Source organism: Anabrus simplex, chromosome 3 (assembly GCF_040414725.1).
Source record: "Anabrus simplex isolate iqAnaSimp1 chromosome 3, ASM4041472v1, whole genome shotgun sequence".
Taxonomy (NCBI): domain Eukaryota; kingdom Metazoa; phylum Arthropoda; class Insecta; order Orthoptera; family Tettigoniidae; genus Anabrus; species Anabrus simplex.
In genome coordinates, this window is record NC_090267.1 from 212,766,455 (window position 1) to 212,787,023 (window position 20,569).

Here is a 20,569-nt window from a genome sequence, read left to right on the forward strand (position 1 = left end):
GATTTAAATTACTGGTGCAAAGAAAAAAACACTAGGCATTATAAAACATATTACAGCATCTGTTAAATTTAATGGATTTGGAAAATCTAGAATAGGGTATGCACTTTTAGTGAAGTAAAATGTACATACTGCATTTTCGCGTACAAAATGTTCAAGGCAGTTTACCCATCATGAACATCCACGCTTCTCCCCTGTATCTCTTACAAGTTCTTAGGCTTACGGTCACGTTAACGAGTGTTATACTTCTGTTGGATAAGCCCCAACTCTTCGACCTATAATGAGTTAGTGTTATAAAAAATTGGTATCGTTGATGTGGGGTGGCACATAGTATCATAGAGGTAAGGTAAGTACAGCGTTTTATGGAAGGTGTGGAAGAATACGGGATTTAATACATTACATAACATTTTGTTAGTAACTAGATGGGATATGGATTTATTTTAATAACACAATTCTTATTCACAGAGTAAGGTTTATTTATACAGGAACTGTTAATGTACAGTGCCGATGAAGTTATGGACAACCACCTTGCATATAAATTATTTTATCATTTTGAATTTAGCTGATGAAAGTGCAGTGATTTTAGTTGTTTCAGGTCGTGGAGAGAAGCCAATCGACAATTTCTGCAACAAATACATTATTTTATAGAGTAACAGTTTAAGATAAGTTTTCTTATAAGTTTATAATTATTCATGTGTTCTAATCCAGAGACTAGCCCTTGAACTAAAGTGGCTAACATAAGTGATATCTTACTTAGCTAGTTAAATGATTGATTTATTTATTGATTGATTGATTGATTGATTGATTGATTGATTGATTGATTGATTGATGCTTATATTAGGTGATACAAATAAAACAACACATTATATTTATCTATACAAACATTATAACAAAAAATACGTAATTAAGTATGTGGTAACTGAAATGACGAAACAATAATTAATAGTACATAACCATTTTCACACAAGCAAAACAAATTTAACACAAATATTATACTCATCCCACTTAAACGTATACTAATAGTGGCCAACGAAAAGTCTTAGAGTTACTGTAAATGATTGCATGTAAATAATTAAGAACAATTATGAAACAAGAATGTTAATTAAGTAACAGTTAATTAAGATACATATATACAATAAGATGCAATCTAAATTTGTATGTGTGAATTTATTGTGAGTCAGTGAGTAGCATTTTGACTTTTTTTATAAATTAACTTTAAGGTGCAATTGTATTTTATTAAATGCACGTGGTGCATCGCACTGGTGACATAAATGTAAACTGTGTGAAACGTAGTCTGTCTCAAAACAATTCGTAATTTAATTCAAATTTACCCACCCAAGAACTCTCATTCAGCTGCGTTTAATATATTTTTGTTATACGCCGCCCTAATATTACCAGGAATTCAATTCCACTCGCGGAATGTGAAAACAGTGAAGAAGTTGTCATATATGGCATATCATTGCATAATATTGTATAAAATTTATGTCTTGATGTGAGGAGAGATAAAGAAAATCTCAGGTAACTATTTCACATTTTGTAAAAGCGATTTGGTGTGTGACAAATTGGTTACACTGGTGATAGAAATGAAAATCATATGAAATTTATTGTAATCGTAATGGTTGCAGAACGTAATGTTTCTTAACAGAATGAGGAAACTCGGATGAACTTTTCAGTTCACAAATATAAATATCACTATATATACTCCTAAATCTGGCAAGATATCACATAATTCCCAGCAAGTCATTTTCAGCTGTAGGGAAGTAATGTTTGACTTATTGTTCAAGACTCTGAAAGACTAATTATTATTTGAGCAGTAATGGTGTACACAATGCAGATATTATAGTTAATAGTAATAATACATTTATTGGAACTATATTCTGCTACTCATTCAATGGTCTCAGAGCTGCTGAGTCATGAATCAAGGCCATGGAATACTGAGATCAATTTGCAATTTTTTGTAATTACATATACCAGGATCCTCATTCTTCTTCTCTGTTCGTTTCTCTCGTCTTCTTCCACAGTGCCGATGTTATGGATGTACCTAACCTATGCGTATTCACTGAAACATTTTAGTTTCGGGTTATCTGTGCTTCGAATCGTGGTACTGAAAATATTATACTAAAAATGATTTTGCACGTGCTTTCATGTAAAATAGATGGGCGATGTCTTATTTTTAATTTCAGGGCATATTTGGCAATACCAGCCTTTAACTCAAACACAGAGATATTGATACACGTCGCTATCAAACGGGTTTACATCATATGAATAGAAATCAAGGATTAACTCAATATAATTGGAGCCACATATCTTATGAGTCTTGGCTGACGACTATCTTCCACTGGTCAAGACAGAGTATTGTGTGGTTAGTAACGTGAACCCTAATGCGATGTGGTGTTAGGTTTGTTATTATTCTTTCCCCATTTATTGTTATGAGGTTGAGCGGACTTGGTTTAGGATTTCCATATCAAGGAAACCATCGAAGCATCATCAGAGCCAGATCGAACTGATGACAGTGATGAGTATTTGAAGCACGAAATATGCCCACTTCCGACATTGAGCTTTATGCATTCTTTGCAAAAAAATTCTTAATACTTTTCAGCAATCACTCAAACAATGAAATTGACTGCAAGGCATGGTATTGTGGATTTGTATCGCTTCCTCGCAGGTAAAATTTTCACAGAGACAACTGGACATATAATGTAACGTTTATAGTGGGTACAGGCCTACACAGGAGGTCGATTATATTTTGACAATAGTCAGAATTAAGTCTGACAAAATATCAAATGCGGGAAATGTACAACACTTTGCGCCCGTTCTCTCTTTGAGCAATTATACATTACGGAAAATTAAATGTCGAGTTCAACTATTCTCTTTGAATGTTCAGAGCGATCAAGCAACTTGGCTACACGTTTTGTTGCGTGGAGCTGTGAGCTTGCAATCGGAAGATAGTAGGTTTCAACCCCACTGTCGGCAGCCCTGAAGATGGCTTCACCGTGGTTTCCCATTTTCACACCAGGAAAATGCTGGGGCTGTACCTTAATTAAAAGACGGTCACTTCCTTCCCATATTTAGCCCTTTCCTATCCCTGAGTCGGTGCGACGTAAAACAAATAGCAAAAACAAAACGAATAGAAAGCTGAGGGGAATATAATATAGTCTAAGTCTGAGTACGTAACTGAAATGTAATTCCCTTGGACACTAATTTCAATAGTACCTGCCTCTACTTACCTTTATTCGTCAATCTTGAAATCAAAAGTGTGAAGAACGGCAGCATAGAGCTAGAAGAGACAAAACATCAAGATTAGAGGAGGTAAGTTTATAAACTCGTTAGATAATCTATTCATTGTTAATAATATTTTGCTATATAATTCATAAAACAAGAAAATAAAAAGTAAAACGTGACTGTATCGTCGGTAATTTAATATTTAAACTAAATCTTATGTTCCTACAACAAGACTTCATAATAAATATGATAATGAAATATTGCTCCCCAGGGGTGGGTGTTTGTGTTCTTATTAATACACATGATAATTTAAATACAACACACCACACTACAAACAACCACGGAACCACGCAATAGTGAATGCAGTACATTCTTCCACATAGGGTTGGCATCAGGATAGGCATTCGGCCGTAAATCTCGGCTAAATCCACACTAAAGTGCTGAATCTAGGCAACTAAGAAAACACTAGGCAGGAGAAGAATGACATATTGTTCTTGTTGCCATCTTTTTTGGTGATTTCTCCTCACATAAGATTGGTGACATCATCGAATAATTATTCTATTTTGGGCTTAATATAATGTTAAGATTTAAAAATAAGTATATGATTTGAAAGCTTCTACCTCCCCTTAGCTACACTGTAAATTTCACATATTTGCACATAATTCACTAAAAATCCAAACCCCATAGCGCAACAGCTGCGAAGTACCATGGCTACCAAGGAACCGCTGCTCAGCCCAAAGGCCTGTAGATTACGAGGTGTCGTGTGGTCAGCACGAAGAATCCTCTCGGCCGTTATTCTTGGCTTCCTAGCCGGGGCCGCCATCTCACCCCAGATGGCTCCTCAATTGTAATCACGTAGACTGGATGGACCTCGAACCAGCCCTCAGATCCATGTAAAAATCCCTCACCTGGCCGGGAATCGAACCCGGTGCCTCCGGTTAAGAGGGGAAAATGCTACCCCTACACCGCGAGGCCAGCAAAGAATTTACAAGACAAATGATTGGACAATATCAAAGACCCACATAACTATGTAGCTCCTTTAGCTTTTCTTAGAATTGTCATTTGGACTCGGATTCCAGGAGGCACACTTTCCGAAAATTCGTATTTCAAACATACGAGAAGCTCTTCCTCAAATGCATAACCGAGCCATAATACAGAGAAGGTGATGAAAGATGATGGTGTTCATTGACATTCCAAAGTGTCCTCATTCTGGTGAGAATATAGTAGAGATCGGCACGTACAGGTATGAATACTGAGTTATTTATAATTTTCACCTCGAATGTTACTGAAGTTATCCGGAATTTTTATAGTTAGTATCTCATTTCTGGGACGTTATATCGTGCTGGTCTGTTACATAAGTCTGTTACAAGACCTCTCTCCTGTCTCTTGTTCCTCACATTATTCCAAAGCAGAGCAGGAACACAACAGCTTTCCATCATGGTCATTAGTGCACTTCCCATGTCAGTCATACTGACAAATCAGTTGTAAAATGGTAGAACTGTAGGAATACTAGTCATGGCAATAAAATGGCTATGCAAGAGTGCAATTAAGTAGCGGATTTTTTTACATCGGGATCTCAGGTGCCTTAAAAAATAATTTATTTGAGTAACTAACATTATCGTAGCAATCTAAAGAGATACGTAGGTAAGCAAGCGAATCTATTCAGGTACTTGGATGTTAGTTAAACTCACCTGAGGGTTGCTGCGGTTGTAACACATGTGAATTTGATAGGCAGTGTCGCATGCGTCAACTCCAGCTGAAATACAAGACAGGTTCGATGAGAAATGAGTGAAATATAAGAAACAGTAATTCTTATTATACGTTGGTAGGCTTAACTGTTATTTTAGAAAGAATTTTAGCCCAAGAAGCATACCTTATGGTTAATTAATTAACTTATTTCAATTTAAAAACTTGTAACGGTAATCAGATGCCGCACGTACAGCCTTGCAAGTGCATTTACGTAATCAAATTAAAGGTGATAGTGAAATTCAATTCAGTGGTGGGTTAAGCTGACATTAAACGGTACCATGCTATGCAATCAATCTGTGTGTACAAGCTATGTCTCCGCATGAAAAAACAATGCGCTATAAACACAGCCATACGTATAAAACGCACTATTACCAGAATAGAATAGGCCATTCAATATGAATGCTCTTGACGTGAAACTGATGTGCATTCGACTCGTATGAGGTTGGTCGGATGATGGTGTTCCATGCACTGCAGGTCCCACAGAATATCATTTTAAAGTTTTGACAGATACCCTGATGAGGTGAAATACTATAGCAGTAGGTATTCAAAAAGTCTGCCTCCATGAGATGCTTGTTATTTGCTCTTAACTATCCGATGACTCAATCATTAAGATCTTCATGGTAATACGTATATTATTATAATATAAATATCCCAAGCAACTGGCTTAAAAAATACGTACATGGGACTTGAACCTTCTAACCTTCGAGCTCTGTCATCTATCACACATCCTACCGCGCTAGCCATGTGAGCTACTGCGACACTCGACGTACTCCGCCCACTTCCCAGCCTATACAGTACCGTGCTCCCGGTCTATGCGTCCACTTCTTGTTTTAAGGTACGTGTTCTGCGTATCTGTACTCGTTTTACGGGTTCATTCGAGGTACCCATAATGAATTAATAGTGGTGCTCACGATTTCTGCTACCGGGCGAATTGGCAGTGCGGTTAGGGGCGCGCGACTGTGAGCTTGCATCCGGGATATAGTTGGTTCGAATTCCACTGTCGGCAGCCCTGAAGATGGTTTTTCGTAGTTTCCCATTTTCACACCAGGCAAATGCTGGGGCTGTACCTTAATTAAGGCCACGGCTGCTTCCTTCCAACCCCTAGGACATTCCTCTCCCCTCGTCGCCATAAGTCCTATCTGTGTCGGTACGACGTAAAGCAACTAGCAAAAAAAAAAAAAAAAAAAAATCCTGCTGTTTTCCACCCCGTAAACACACATGTCTGTTATATTCCCTCGGTTTAGGGAGAGGGACCGATGTCTTTCAGAATTGTAGTAAATGTGAAGGGATGGATAAAACTGGATCGCAAGGGGCTGGTGGACCACCCGGTATATGCTTACGCAGAAGATCCAAAAGACTTCCTCTTTTAAACACCTCAGGCAGTAGAATATGTCCAGAAGTTTTAAAGTGCAGTTATTTTATTTTACTATGCATGTTATATATTGAGTCATACGCTTAAGAATGATAATTTCAGTAGCTCAGTGTGAACGTGTCCGGCTCCAAGGCTAAATGGTTAGCGTGCTGGCCTTTGGTCACAGGGGTCCCGGGTTCGATTTCCGGCAGTGTCGGAAATTTTAACCATCCTTGGTTAATTTCGTTGGCACGGGGACTGGGTGTATGTGTCGTCTTCATCATCATTTCATCCTCATCACGACGCGTAGATCTCCTACGGGAGTCAAATCAAATGACCTGCGCCTGGCGAGCCAAACATGTCCTCGGACACTCCCGGCACTAAAAGCCATACGCCATTTTATTTTAGTATGAACGTCCTAAAATATTGCCATTTGGACACAGTGGTTTTAGAAACATACCACACTGTAAGAATGATAAGATAATGTCAGTTAGCATATACTTACTTGTGGTCTTACAGTCGTGGACAATCCTATGTCCCTCCTCTCTGATTTCTGGGGGCACGTTATCCAGCTCCGCTTCTAGAGAAAATACTCCGTCATCTGAGAGCTAGAAGCCAAAAAAAAAAAATGATGAAGTGATTATACTATTACATAATTAATTTCATTTTCTTTAATACGCAATTGTGCTCTCTTGATTGTTCACAATGCTGCCCCGCCCTAAGTGTGTGTCAAGTTTTCTAAATTTGCATTTTTTTATCATTGTAATGTTTAGGGGTCACTCTACCTATTTCTTCAGCGAAGTAGCCGTATATCAGTTAGAAAGTGACGAAACATTCAAGTAAATTATGCCGTACCTCGGACGTTTATTACCGAGAAAGTGGCTATGTAGTTTGGGCCATATAGCTGTAGCTTGCTTTCGGGAGATAATGGCTTCGAATCCCACTGTTGGTGGCCCTGAAGATGAATTTCCATTGTTTCCCATTTTAAAACCAGGCTAATGCTGGGTCTGTACCTTAATTAGGGCCACGGTCTCTTCCTTTCCACTCTCATTCTTTTCTTATCCCATCGTCCCCATAAGACATGCCTGTGTCGGTGCGATGTAAAGCAAATTCAAACGTGTTTTAAAATCCCAGGCGAATTGGCAGTGTCATGTTTTCGTTAAGAATATAGCCGTAACTCTGAGATGTACGTAGTTTTAAGTGAAAGTAGCATCAAAAACATCAATTTAAGAAGTGAGGCGATTTGTAATTTAGAGAATAGGTCATTTCCCAAACTTTTAAGCCTTGACATACGGCCTTTAGGCTTAAGACGACAGAATAGATGTAAAATACACTATTGATTATTTTTGTAAACTTCTAGATTTAGAAATTTTGACGCCGTGTGTAGCAATTAGGAAACCATGGTAAAAATTAGTTAATTACGTAAGGACTGGTGACCTCCATATTGTTCCGTGATCACGCTTATTAGGCATGACACCAAGTATGTGGAAGATTTTAGAAAATACTGGTTGATTAGATAACAGCATATCAGGCTTTGAGATCCCTGGAGGTGGGGAAAATTGAGGCTCTCATTACCCGTAACCTCGATGTTTAGTGGGTTAGAGAGATTATTTGTCTGCCTTATCACCTTTCCCTTCAGGAATTAATACGGTACGCTGAGTGAACCTCAGGGCCTTATGCCTCTCCAGAAGTGGAAAACATGGTTCTAAATTTCTCGACTTTGTCACGGATTTTCCAATCTCTCACATCTGATATTAGGAATCTTAGAGGTGAAGCTTCTACGGCGTGTAGAATTATTTAGTTTATTTTCCGGGTTGAATCGTGTTGTTGTTTTCTGTACATTACGTACAGTTTGCCGCCTGGGAGACTGATTACCTCGGACCGAGTAGGGGTATTTCAGTCGCCTTGACAAAGAACACTGCAATGTATTCGAAACGTCGGCAAACTGTACGTAATGTACAGACAAAAACAACGCGATCCAACCCGGAAAATAAACTAAATTATATTAGGAATGTTTGGTTTAATGATCATTGGCATATGTTGTTCAGACGGTTCATTATTATTTTCGAAAGAATACGTAGAAATATTGCGGTTAAAGTACTCTGATTTTTATATGAAATGGCCCATTAAGAGTCTTCGAAAATTTGAGGTGGTTTCAACAGGAATTAAATCGAACATTTTGACGAGAAGGAATCAATCTATGTATAAACACAAGGAATAGAGATAATTTGCAAAGAAGTGAGTGTGGAGATTGTCTTTTCATTACTCTGCTTTGAGGCTCACTTTATTGTTCAGAAAAGAAGTCTCAGTAGAATAGGGATATACTGTATTATTCGTAAGCTGATGGCAACTGATATGAAAACGATTTCTGGTAAAAAGGTGGAAACAGAAGGAGAAGTATATTCGTAATCAAGAGATAAAAACATGATCACTTTGAAAAAATGCCATAGTTAGCCTTGACAAAGCCTACAGTGAGGATGGAAAATATTAGCCACTTTCTAACCCAGGATACTGCACAATAGCTCAAAACTTCACAGAAAACAGAATTAGTTCAGTTTGCGAAAGCCTACGAAGCATGTTGGTCAAAGGTGAATGTATGAACCGTTTCAGTCAATGGGATCCTGCGAGATGAATAGAGAAAGTTATTTTGTCTGGAAGAGTAATGAACTGGGCATTAGAAAGTAAAAGAATAAGGAGACATACATTAAATGCATTGAAGGAGAGGGATGTAAAATTAGAAGACACCACTATAGTGTACTAGGTGCGATTAGAAGATCTTGGAGACGTATAATTACTGTAACTCACAGGAGCTTGACAGTGAGGTCAGTGAAAGGAAGCCATATCTAAGGATGTGTACAAAGTATATCTGCCCTAAATCGCTTGTAATAAATCAACCTAAATTTCCTATCAATCTAAATTCTAGAGCTGGTGTCATTAACTGGCATAATGGAATTATTTTAGAAGGAACAATGTAGCCTACAATAAACTAAATTAGATAACACGTTCTAACTGCGCTATTAAAATGATAAAAGTAGTTCCACACAAGTTACACATTAATCCTTCACAAAACTAACATTATTTGTAACATTATTCAATCGATTTATTCGTAACTAATTCAACTGAAGAGGAAAGGAAGTTCACCAAGAGAAAATATCCCCTGTTCTTATTACTGTGTTCATGGAGTGAATGTAACTCATGGCGACTGCTGTAACTATCTATGTGTTAATATCAGGAAAGATTTTCATTGGGATAATCACGTTAAATAGGTTGTAAATAAGGGTTAAAGATCTATTCATCTGGTTGTTAGGGTATTTGGGAGTTGTAGTAAAGATGTGGTCCGCCTCTGTGGTGTAGTGGTTAGCGTGATTAGCTGCCACCCCCGGAGGCCCGGGTTCGATTCCCGGCTCTGCTACGAAATTTGAAAAGTGGTACGAGGGCTGGAACGGGGTCCACTCAGCCTCGGGAGGTCAACTGAGTAGAGGTGGGTTCGGTTCCCACCTCAGCCATCCTGGAAGTGGTTTTCCGTGGTTTCCCACTTCTCCTCCAGGCGAATGCCGGGATGGTACCTAACTTAAGGCCACGGCCGCTTCCTTGCCTCTTCCTTGTTTATCCCTTCCAATCTTCCCATCCCTCCACAAGGCCCCTGTTCAGCATAGCAGGTGAGGCCGTCTCGGCGAGGTATTGATCATACTCTCCAGTTGTATCCCCCGCCCTTGAGGCGGTAGAGGTGGGATCCCTCGCTAAGTCCGAGGGAAAAACCGAACCTGGAGGGTAAGCAGATGATGATGATGATGATGATGAGTAAAGATGTGAAGGAGAGGGCCTGTAAGTCTCTGGTAAGACCCCGATCAATGTATGGGATCTTCAACAAAATTACTTGATTCGAAAGCTTGGAAAGATCCCAAGGAAAGCAGCACATTTTGTTCGGGGTGATTTGCGACAAATGAGTAGTGTTACGAAAATATTAAAGTCTTTGTGCTCGAGGACTTGGGAGCAAGGAGACGAACTGCTCGATGAAGTGGTATAATCCAAGCTATCAGCTGACAGATGGCAAATAAGCTTCAGTGGGGTTTTTGAAAGTAGGAAGGATTACAACATGAAGATGAAGTTGCAATTCAAGAAGACAAACTGGGATAAATATTTATTCATAGTAAGAGAAATCAGAGGGAGATGTTAGATAATTTACCAATTTATTTGAAATCATTTCTGCTACAACCATTAAATATTCTTCAAAATCATTTAAGAAACGACTAGGTGAACAACTGACAAGGAATCTGCCACCTGGGTGACAGCAGATCCGTGGTAAATGGAGGAAGGAATTATATATTTGCTCTGGAAAGAAATGTTTTACTGCCAGAATGTCTGATTTCATAATATGTCTTGGGTGAAAACTGACAAGATTAGAGGATTTGGCCCTTCCCTTGTGGGCTTTTACTCGTTCTGCTCCCTAGGGTCCTTTCCGTTGTGTTTATGAGAGTGATAATGTGCACACTTATAACTGGAAATTCTTATCGGTTGTAAAGTTAATTTTGATACTGAGACACCATTTTATTTGGCCTCTCATGATTTACAAATATATCTAGTTCCACAGTGAACCTGGAACTTGAGGACGTCATTAGAACAAATTATCAGTCCATTCTTGCCAACTGCCTTACATGTATATTGCAAACACAGGGTACTTGCCCAACTAGTACGAGTGTACCTACAAGGTGACACACTGTACATATTTCATGTTATCAGGAAAGCATTTCATGGAAGACAAACCACTTCCCTCTACCTTCACGTTCAAAGCAATTCATGGCGAGAGTTTGGAAACCTAAATGAGCATTTTACGGGAGTTACAAAGTCAATTTTACTCGAACGTCGATTGTGAACACGACTTTAAAACTTTATGTTCTCGTAGGAATTTCTGTGATTAGAATGCCCCTTCTGATTAAGCTAAATCAAGATTTTAGAAGTGATACAATCACGTCTGTCTGCTATTACTATAAAAGTGGGTTGACAATGAAGAGTTTATATTTGAGATTACTGAATGTACACTCGTCAAGTTACAAAATGTTGACATGACTGAAACAGATTTCTACTTATTTTTTCTAGTAAGGAGTATGTTGTAAAGCACAGGTCTCCAAAATACAGACCGCGAAGGAGTTCAATAAATCCCCCGACGACCTTGTCAAAGGTTTTAGACATAAGCTGACTTTTCTTGAACAGTGCATTCCACAAACACAAATTACACATTTTCTCAGTTGCCAATCATTGACTGCCTGACATTTTCCACTCTTGTTTGTAATGGAAATTCTTGGTGATCTGAAGAAACAGTTCTCAGAGATTCTCAGGCTCAGATCCACATTCTAGGGCGAGCACGATTTTCAAACCCCTATTCTGATGAAACTGAAAATCTTCAACCAGGTTTGTAAATGGAATTAATCATTCTTCAGTCTGATGACACAATGAAAGGCAAGTTCGAAGAAATAAGCCTTGTTCAGTTTTACAAATATCTTCAGAAGAAAACTACCCTAAGATCAAATACTTTGTATTTAGTGTCTTATCTGTTTTCGGGACTAGGTATACGTGCGAGCAAACCGTTTTATTGTTGAAGTTCATAAGAGCAAAATACAGGCGTAATTTGAGCGACCAACCTTTAAAGGTGATTTTATTTACTGAACAGACTAAATTAGAACCACGGTTTGACAAAATTCTGGCTTTTTAAAAGCATGTTTCATATCTCTTTACTATACAATATATTTGAGTTTTAAACTCTACACTGAAAACATTGTAGGCCTGTAAACAATTTTCTTAATTTTTTTACATTTCTGATAAAGTGTCTTAATCCGACTCCCACTGAGACTCAAAGCTTGCTGTGTGGCCCTCAGAGACCCCTGTGCTAGGAAGAGACACACGAGTTTTAATTTGTTTCATTTTTCGCATATAAGCAAGAAATATATATCTAATACGGTATAGATACATTTTCCTCCACATGATGACAAGAGGGGTACTGATGCTGATGATGATGATGCTTGTTGTTTTAAGGGGCCTGACATCGAAAGTCATCGGCCCCAAGAGGGGTACTAGCCCGTCTGTTGGCTATGATAATTCAGGCGTGAAATGTACATCGTCTGACACCGTGATTAGACCTTTCGAGTCTCCATGGTCGAAAAAATTGCCACCATGATAATGTTGGCCGCAGGGTATGAGAGGTGATGGTATACAATTTCTAATCACTAGATTGCGTGTCAAAAGCCTGGATTCAGTTCCAAACCTATCTGCAGTGTAATGAGTGCATATGCCATTGTAGATGATCATTTGTCCGTCGGATGGCGAAGTTAAGCCTTGACCAGACCCCTTGGTGCTATTAGACAGGAGTAGGCTATATACCAGCGCTGGGTTTCACTCTCTCTTTTCCTACTATCATATATGACGTCATTCATTTCATTTCCTTAATTGCTCTTATGAGGTTGACGTCAGGAAATGCCACGAAGATTAATCTCACTTCATACCCGACCTCGTAGAGAAACGGTTTAGGACACAGAAATAAAAACTGGGAAGAAAGGTCGTATTATCACCATTCTATTTCCTTGAAGTTGAATCTCACATTTCTCTTTAACAATGTTTATTAAATGCTCCCGACTATTTATCAACTTCTAAATCTGTGGATATTAAGATTCGGCATCGAGAAAATATTTGAAAATCTTGTGTTAGCAGTAAAACTCTTGCTTAATGTAACTTAAGATAATATTAATACGTAGGTTCCACTGTAAAATTTCAGCTCTTCAGGGCATTTAGATGTTCGAAAGCGGTTAAGAGAAAAAGCGCAAACAAGTAAGAAAGCAAGAATAAACATAGAAAGAAAAAAGGCAATGTGGTAGAAACACAAGGCCATTTGGTTTAGGTTAATCATCAAAGTTGATGAAGGGACTGAAATATTTATCATCCCTTATCAAGTACAGGTTCTGATGAACAGTGAATGGGATTGATGCACAAAATTAAGAAGTTATCATCAATAGGAATTGCTTGATACTTTACATTAGTATGTACTTACCGAATCGATCTGAACCATGATACACTTGATGTAGCACTGAAAGTAAAAGAAAGAAACACGATGTCATTAAAAGCAAATCTGCATTCAAAGGCGTTTAAATATATTTATATTTTATGTAGCAGAAAAAAAGAGGAATAACCGCAGCTTTCTTTCGTGTCAACAATTTCCAGAATCTTTCTTTCTTTCTTTCTTTCATTCATTCTTTCTTAATCTGCTAAGCCCCCAGGGTTGGCTTTTCCCTCGGACTCAGCGAGGGATCCCACCTCTACCGCCTCATGGGTAGTGTCCAGGAGCGTCCGACTCTGGGTCGGGGGATACAACTGGGGAGAATGACCAGTACCTCGCCCAGGCGGCCTCACCTGCTATGCTGAACAGGGGCCTTGGTGGGGGATGAAAAGATTGGAAGGGATAGACAAGGAAGAGGGAAGGAAGCGGCCGTGGCCTTAATTTAGGTACCATCCCGGCATTTGCCTGGAGGAGAAGTGGGAAACCACGGAAAACCACTTCCAGGATGGCTGAGGTGGGAATCGAACCCACCTCTATTCAGTTGACCTCCCGAGGCTGAGTGAACCCCGTTCCAGCCCTCGTACCACTTTTCAAATTTCGTGGCAGAGCCGGGAATCGAACTCGGGCCTCTGGGGGTCGAAGCTAATGACACTAAACACTGCATCACAGAGGCGGACACAGACTGTATTACCATTGTAAACTGTGAAATCTATAGGCCTCAGAAATTTTACGATTTTATAAACCAACGATATTTGCATTTACCGTACAGGCTTCCAAAATACAAAACTTCCATGTATGGGAGCTAATAACAAATCAATTCAAAGGGAGAAAACATTCAGTTATGCCCTCAAAATGACGCAAAAATGGGGCACAGTATATCTTTGTGTTGTTCATACCAGTCGTAAGAGGCGAATAAAAGGGAAACCACAAATGATCTCAACTTGGGAGCGCGGTTTACTCTTCTGATAGGGTTAAAGGGGGTAGACTTCCTCTTAAAATAAAAATCACCACCAATCACCAGGACTGACGTGATCACGGAAACCACGTGATTTCATTCAATACGTCATGTGGTTTTGAGATACATGAGCCTTGCTCTTTATATCGATAGTAGTCTATTAAGCTGTCACTTACTCATTATGAATGCTATACTTATATAGTATGAAGTATAGTTTTCACTCATGTCTCATATCATTAGGGCTCTATTGAAACTGCTTAGAATTATGAAAATATAAACGATTGGCCATACAGTAGGTACTCTTTTACTAACCTTGAACTGCTCATTGTCCGCCATCAGACCATGGATGTACTTCTGCAAGCTGTCTGTAATTAAATAACATCATATTTATACATATATATGCAGAACAGAATAGAAATTTATTCACTCATTATGTTACATAAAATAGACAAAGCCAATAATAAACCATAATATACATACACAGATTAGGAATAACATGCAATTTCAATACACAACAGATTTATTAATTTCGAAGTATTCCTCATCTGAGTAAAAGGTGTGCATGAGTAACCACCCCTTGCCTGTCTCCGTAGCGTAACGGTTAGCATTATTAGTTGTCGCCCTCGGGGGTCCGGGTTCGATTTCGGGTACTGCCCGCAATTTAAGAAAGGCATCAGGGCTGCTATGTGGGTAAAATGGTTCATGCAGCTCACCTCCAACGGGGGTGTGCCTGAAAATAGCTGTACCACCTCGGGACTAGGCCACGAGTTTACTTTTACCACCCTTAAGCTTATTTCTGATTATATTAGGTGGTACTTCTTTCAGATGTGATAAAAGTTTATTCAACATATTCAAGTGAGCAACGAAATGGCATGAAGCCGTCTTTTGTAACCTATAACGAGGTACATTGACTTGGTTTGCTGACTTGGTATATTTATGAACATCACTTCTGAGCTTGCCTTCGTCCGATTTTGTATATACATTCAGAAGTGCATTATAAATATTTGCGTTTACAACAGTCATGATAGATACCTTAATAAAAAATGGCTTACGGTGGGCCGTTGTAGGCCATTTTATGACAAAATGCCCTTTTCTGGAGAAGTAACATTTGAGAAATACGGATGCAATTTCCTCACAGCAGAATTCCGTATTGAAGAATACCATGGAAGAATGCGAAGTAGGCATTTAAGATATTTACTAGGAACGTTATCTCTAATGGCTCTCAGTATATACCGGTATTCTCTTGATATTTTAGTAGAAACTAATTAAATTTTTAAAATGAAGTATAATTGAGTGAGATTTTAAAAACCATTTATGGAGAGATTGTTGGCAGAGAACTATTCAACTGCCTAGTTTAATGTTTACTTACATAACACAGTGAGCTTTTGGACTATTTTAGCCTCATTTAAAAATGTGGTATCATCTGAATATAAAACTGAACAGGCATTAGACTCTTAGATATAAGAAGGCAATATATTTATTTGTACATGAAATAGACAAGGACCTAAGGCAGAACCTTATAGAATTCCATGTTGAATATGAAGTTTATTTGCTTTCAACTCCTCCTACTTCAACCTTGCTTTCGATTAAACTAGAATGTTCGGCTGTTCATCATTAACACCATAGTTCAATTTTGAAAATAAAGGTGAAATCGAGACACAATCAAACGCTATGCTGAGACTTGGACAACTACCTTGTTTTCTAAAGCTGAAATTATATGTTGCAAGAGGGATTCTGTTGCTTCGACAGTTGATTTACTTTCGAAATAACCAAACTGGTCTTGAACAGAAGGTTATTAGATTCAAAATAAACTAGTAGCTGTTGTGTTACTACATACTCTAGAATCTTACCAAATATTGATAAAGCTGAAACTGATTCGGGAATAGCTGGGGTCATTCATAAGACCCTTTCTGAAAACAGGGGTTACCGTAGGATATTTATACAGGTTTCAGAATATATGGAATTACCATCTTGAGGATGTTATTCCATATACCATATATGTACATCGTTACTATGATAATTTTTTTAAATTGATCACTATACACTTAGTTTCGTTGTCTGTCACTGTGTTCCACACCATGCCCTGTTCAGGTGCAAGTATACTGCTGCTGATTAGGTAATTCAATGCATCCCTATCAGTGGCAGGACCATTGTAACGATTATTGTTTACTTATAGTTTGCTACATTTATCAATTTTATTGCTTTCTCTGTTAATTACTTCCAATGCTGCTTTTACTTTTATTACCTGCACTTTCAATGTAACATTAATTACCTTTCTGTTTTCGCTGTCGCTTGTTTGTCCTTAATCCTTGCATTTGTGTAGGCTGCACTGCACTGACCATTGAGCCAAGGAGTCAGATATTAAAGTAATATTGTGCAGCGAACAAGTGACCACGTTCTTATGCGCTTTGGGTTCCTGCCAAAGCATGCGCCATTTTTGAAATTAAAAGTCACGTCCCGGTGTTTGGGTCCCCGTATTGGGTGGAGGAGGGGGGGAGCTTACATCCACGGTACCCCTTTCCTGTTGTAAAAGGCAACTATAAGAGGACCCTGAGACTTTTAGCTTGGGAGCGTAGATTGGCGACCACGGTCTGGCATTGCTTCCACTTATTTAATAATGTTATTTATTTTACGTTACACTAACTACTTTTACGGTTTTTCGAGGCGCCGAGGTGCCGAAATTTAGTCTCGCAGGAGTTATTTTACGTGCCAATGTACGCGAGGCTGGGGTATCTGAATTCCTTCAAATACCATCGGGCTGAGCGAGGATTGAACCTGCCAAGTTGGTGTCAGAAGGCCAGCGCCTCAACCGTCCGAGCCCCTCAGCCCGGCTTCCACTTATTTGTGTCAGGCTGCTCACCTTCATCTTTCATTTCCGATCTCCCTTGGTCAATCCTTGTTCTCTTCCGACTCCGATGGCATTAAGTTAGCGAATCACGGGGAATCTTCAAATTTCATGATCTGCATGGACCTTCGCTGTCATTTGCTGATATTCTCATTCCTCGAAGTGCAGGATCTCTTCCATTTTCCTTATGATTAGTGTTAATAGGGGATGGTTTTCCTAGTTGTACTTATTAAAATAATATTTACCACCACCACCACCACCACCACCACCACCTGTAATTTAGATTCCACGTTAAACTGGAGGTCTCGTGGCTATGATGTCGATGTCAATAGTAACGAAAATCTACAAGTTTTGTTGTTTTCAAAATAATTCGGTATGATATTATCTTTAGGGGCGGAAGTTGCAACATAAGTTTATTTAAACAGCTTTCACTAGTATTGTTTGACGGACATAAAGTGCGTCGTAAATTCACCATTTTCACCTGAGGTACGGTAACATTCTTGTTATCAACTACTTCTTGTAGCGAACATAATAGGGCTCCCTGACTGGTTGCACCTTTGTTTTGGAGTCTTATTTATGAGAACACTGACAGTGTTTTATGGTCAAATGTTATCTTCGAAGTTCCTCCACACTTATCTGATACCACACGCCAACGGATCCATTAAGGCAAGTGGAACAACAATGCACGTTTTCATAAGAAAGAAATGAATTTATTAATGACGTCAATGACATTGTTTAATGGTTTGTGTCACGTAGCTATCAGTCTTCATTTGGGAGACAGTGGGTTCGAACCTCACAGTCGACAGCCATGAAAATGGTTTTCTGTGGTTTTCAATCTTCACATCTCAGTTAAGGCCACGGTCACTTTCTGCCTATTCCTAGCCCTTTCATATCCTATCGTCACCATAAGACCTAACTGTGTCCGCGCGATGTAAAGCAAAATTAAAAAAAAGGAAAGATTGTAGTCAAAATCTAAATGAGAGGGTTTATAAGAATCTGGTAAGAGTACGGTTCCAGTGTATGGGACCCACATCGGGAATAGGCGTAGGGGAGACCGGGGCAAGATGACGAACGGGGCAAGATGACGAATCAACCATAACTTTTGTAGTATTCTGTTCACTAAGTTGGCTACCATGTGACCTTGGGCCCGATATCTCACAGGTATTGACGTCAGAAAAGTTGGATGGCGCAGCCACGCGGAAGAATGTTGAAGCTGCAACATAGTGACTGGTGAGCTTTATTTACATGGCGAAGCATTGACGTCGTGATGGAAACAGAAATAAAATTGTCAAATTTGAGGAGGTACTGCTCTGTATACGGTTGCAAATCGTATAAAACGGATGCGAAATCTCTTCACTACTTTCCTGTACAAAAAGTTCAGAGAGAAAGATGGGCTTCCGCGCTGTCAATTGGAAAACGCGTTACGCGATACATGACAGTGTGCAGTCTGCATTCTCGTGAAGACGACTTCTTTCCACAGCGTAGGTACCGGTACTATTTATTGTACTCATTGATAGTTATTGTCTCTAATTTGTATTCACAAAGATTTAGCTACATCAAAAATACTGATAAACTTGTAGCCTAATACTTCTGTGCCGCACATAGAATGTAACCCGCTCTTTGTAAACTTCTTCATATGCGTAACAGCAGACAGTAAATTAACTATCTACGTGTGAGTAATATCTTTAACTGGTAGTAATTAAACACTGCATTTAAATTGTCTATAAAATACTTCTTTCAATGAAAGAAAATACGTAGTATTTTGCCATCATAAATTAGCTTTTTTTGCTATTTGTTTTACGTCACACCGACACAGATAGGTCCTATGGCGACGATGGGACAGGAAAGGTCTAGGAATGGGAAGGAAGCGGCCGTGGCCTTAATTAAGGTACAGCCCCAGCATTTGGGAAACCACGGAAAACCATCTTCAGGGCTGCCGACAGTGGGGTTCGAACCCACTATCTCCCGGATGCGAGCTCACAGCTGCACGCTCCTAACCGCACGGCCAACTCGCCCGATCATCATAAATTAGAAGCCATAACCTAATTATTTGGTAGAATTTGACAAACCAAGTATTCTTCAACCCCAAACAGCTGTGACTGTAGAGGTTATAGTGTTCTTTAATTATAATTTTCAAACTTTGCTCTGCATATTCTGTAGGTAGTTGTAATTTTTATACTTATTATTGTCGGTTGTAAGTTCTAACTTTTGTGCTGATGGTAAAAATGGAAGAATATTAAGATTCGGATGTGGGCTGTTCCAACACAAGCCTGTATAAAGCCTAGGATTTATTTGCTTTACAACATTTACTTAGTAGAATTATTATTTTATTTCTTCCCCAAGATTACAGTTTACAAGACAGGTAACTCCCCGTCACCTGGCTAAGGCTTTGGCATGGACCAAATCAACAAGAAATTACTCCATAACCTCTAATAGTGGAAATTTACAGTAGCTTAACTGTTAAGGTGCATTAGCGTGTCAACGGTAACATTTCTCTGACAAACCCGCTTTACATGTACAGTTGCACTTCACATTTTCACTCCCTTTGTTCAAGACAACATTAACTTTGTGGGGTTTTGAATCGATGTGGGATGATTGTAAACACAACGCTACAACACCAGTTTCATCTTCTGTTTGAAACTTTTTACCTACACATATCAAGTAATTACTCTTGAATATTTCTTCCCCTTCCACTAATGGACGCGTGAAATCTCCGACAACTTTCAACAGTTGCGCACATGACACCAAAGACATTTTGAGCACTTAATAAATCCTACAGACGCACACCCGATCACTGCCGTGTTTATTTCCCGTCACTATCTCGCCGCCATATTGGAAACAGCTGACCGTAGGCTCCTCCCCCGTTTCGGACGTCAATAACTTACACATAGAAGGAAATTCCTTTCGGTCTGAGACATGCAGTGGTAGTGGGGTGTCTGTCTGGCGCTGTCGCACTAAAATATCTGAGGTATGTGCAGTAAGCTTCTACTACTAGTGTGCTCACTATAGGAATTAAATGTTTTATTTTCTTTAAATGTCAATGTATTTCTTACTTACTTCAGTGTTAACTGAATCTTGATTGTAAGATGTCTGTCGATTATAAGGACAAACCGCTTCCTAAGCAACCTGGGGCAAGATGACGGGGGCAAGTTGATGAATTCGTCATCTTACCCCAGGCCAGCTATAGGCTACACGTAGTCACCCGTTCCCTTACGCTAATTACAGAAATGCCTAGAAATTATCAGCGGAAGACGGACAGATCTATCACAACGAGGGAAAAGAGCTAGGAGATCAGCATCCATCATAACCAGCACACCCAAAAAGGACATGCTTCATCAAAAATAAATGCTGAAGAAAAAGTAGGAATGTAAAACCCAGAGAAGAAAAGTAGTCAGGCAGCTGGGC

The 20,569-nt window shown here is 39.1% G+C and overlaps 1 protein-coding gene across 1 annotated transcript in view; it reads right to left on the reverse strand.

The window, feature by feature from the left end:
• Positions 1–461: 461 nt before the first annotated feature.
• Positions 462–20,569, reverse strand: part of LOC136867164 (general odorant-binding protein 69a) — a 30,177-nt gene continuing 10,069 nt past the window's right edge. Inside the window, exons 3-8 of the mRNA XM_067144280.2 lie at positions 14,632–14,684; positions 13,359–13,394; positions 6,825–6,927; positions 4,911–4,975; positions 3,225–3,274; positions 462–620 (exon numbers count right to left, since the gene is read on the reverse strand). Of these exons, the coding sequence (XP_067000381.1) occupies positions 3,227–3,274; positions 4,911–4,975; positions 6,825–6,927; positions 13,359–13,394; positions 14,632–14,684 (305 nt within the window). The 3' untranslated portion in view covers positions 462–620; positions 3,225–3,226. The remainder of the gene's footprint in view (positions 621–3,224; positions 3,275–4,910; positions 4,976–6,824; positions 6,928–13,358; positions 13,395–14,631; positions 14,685–20,569) is intronic.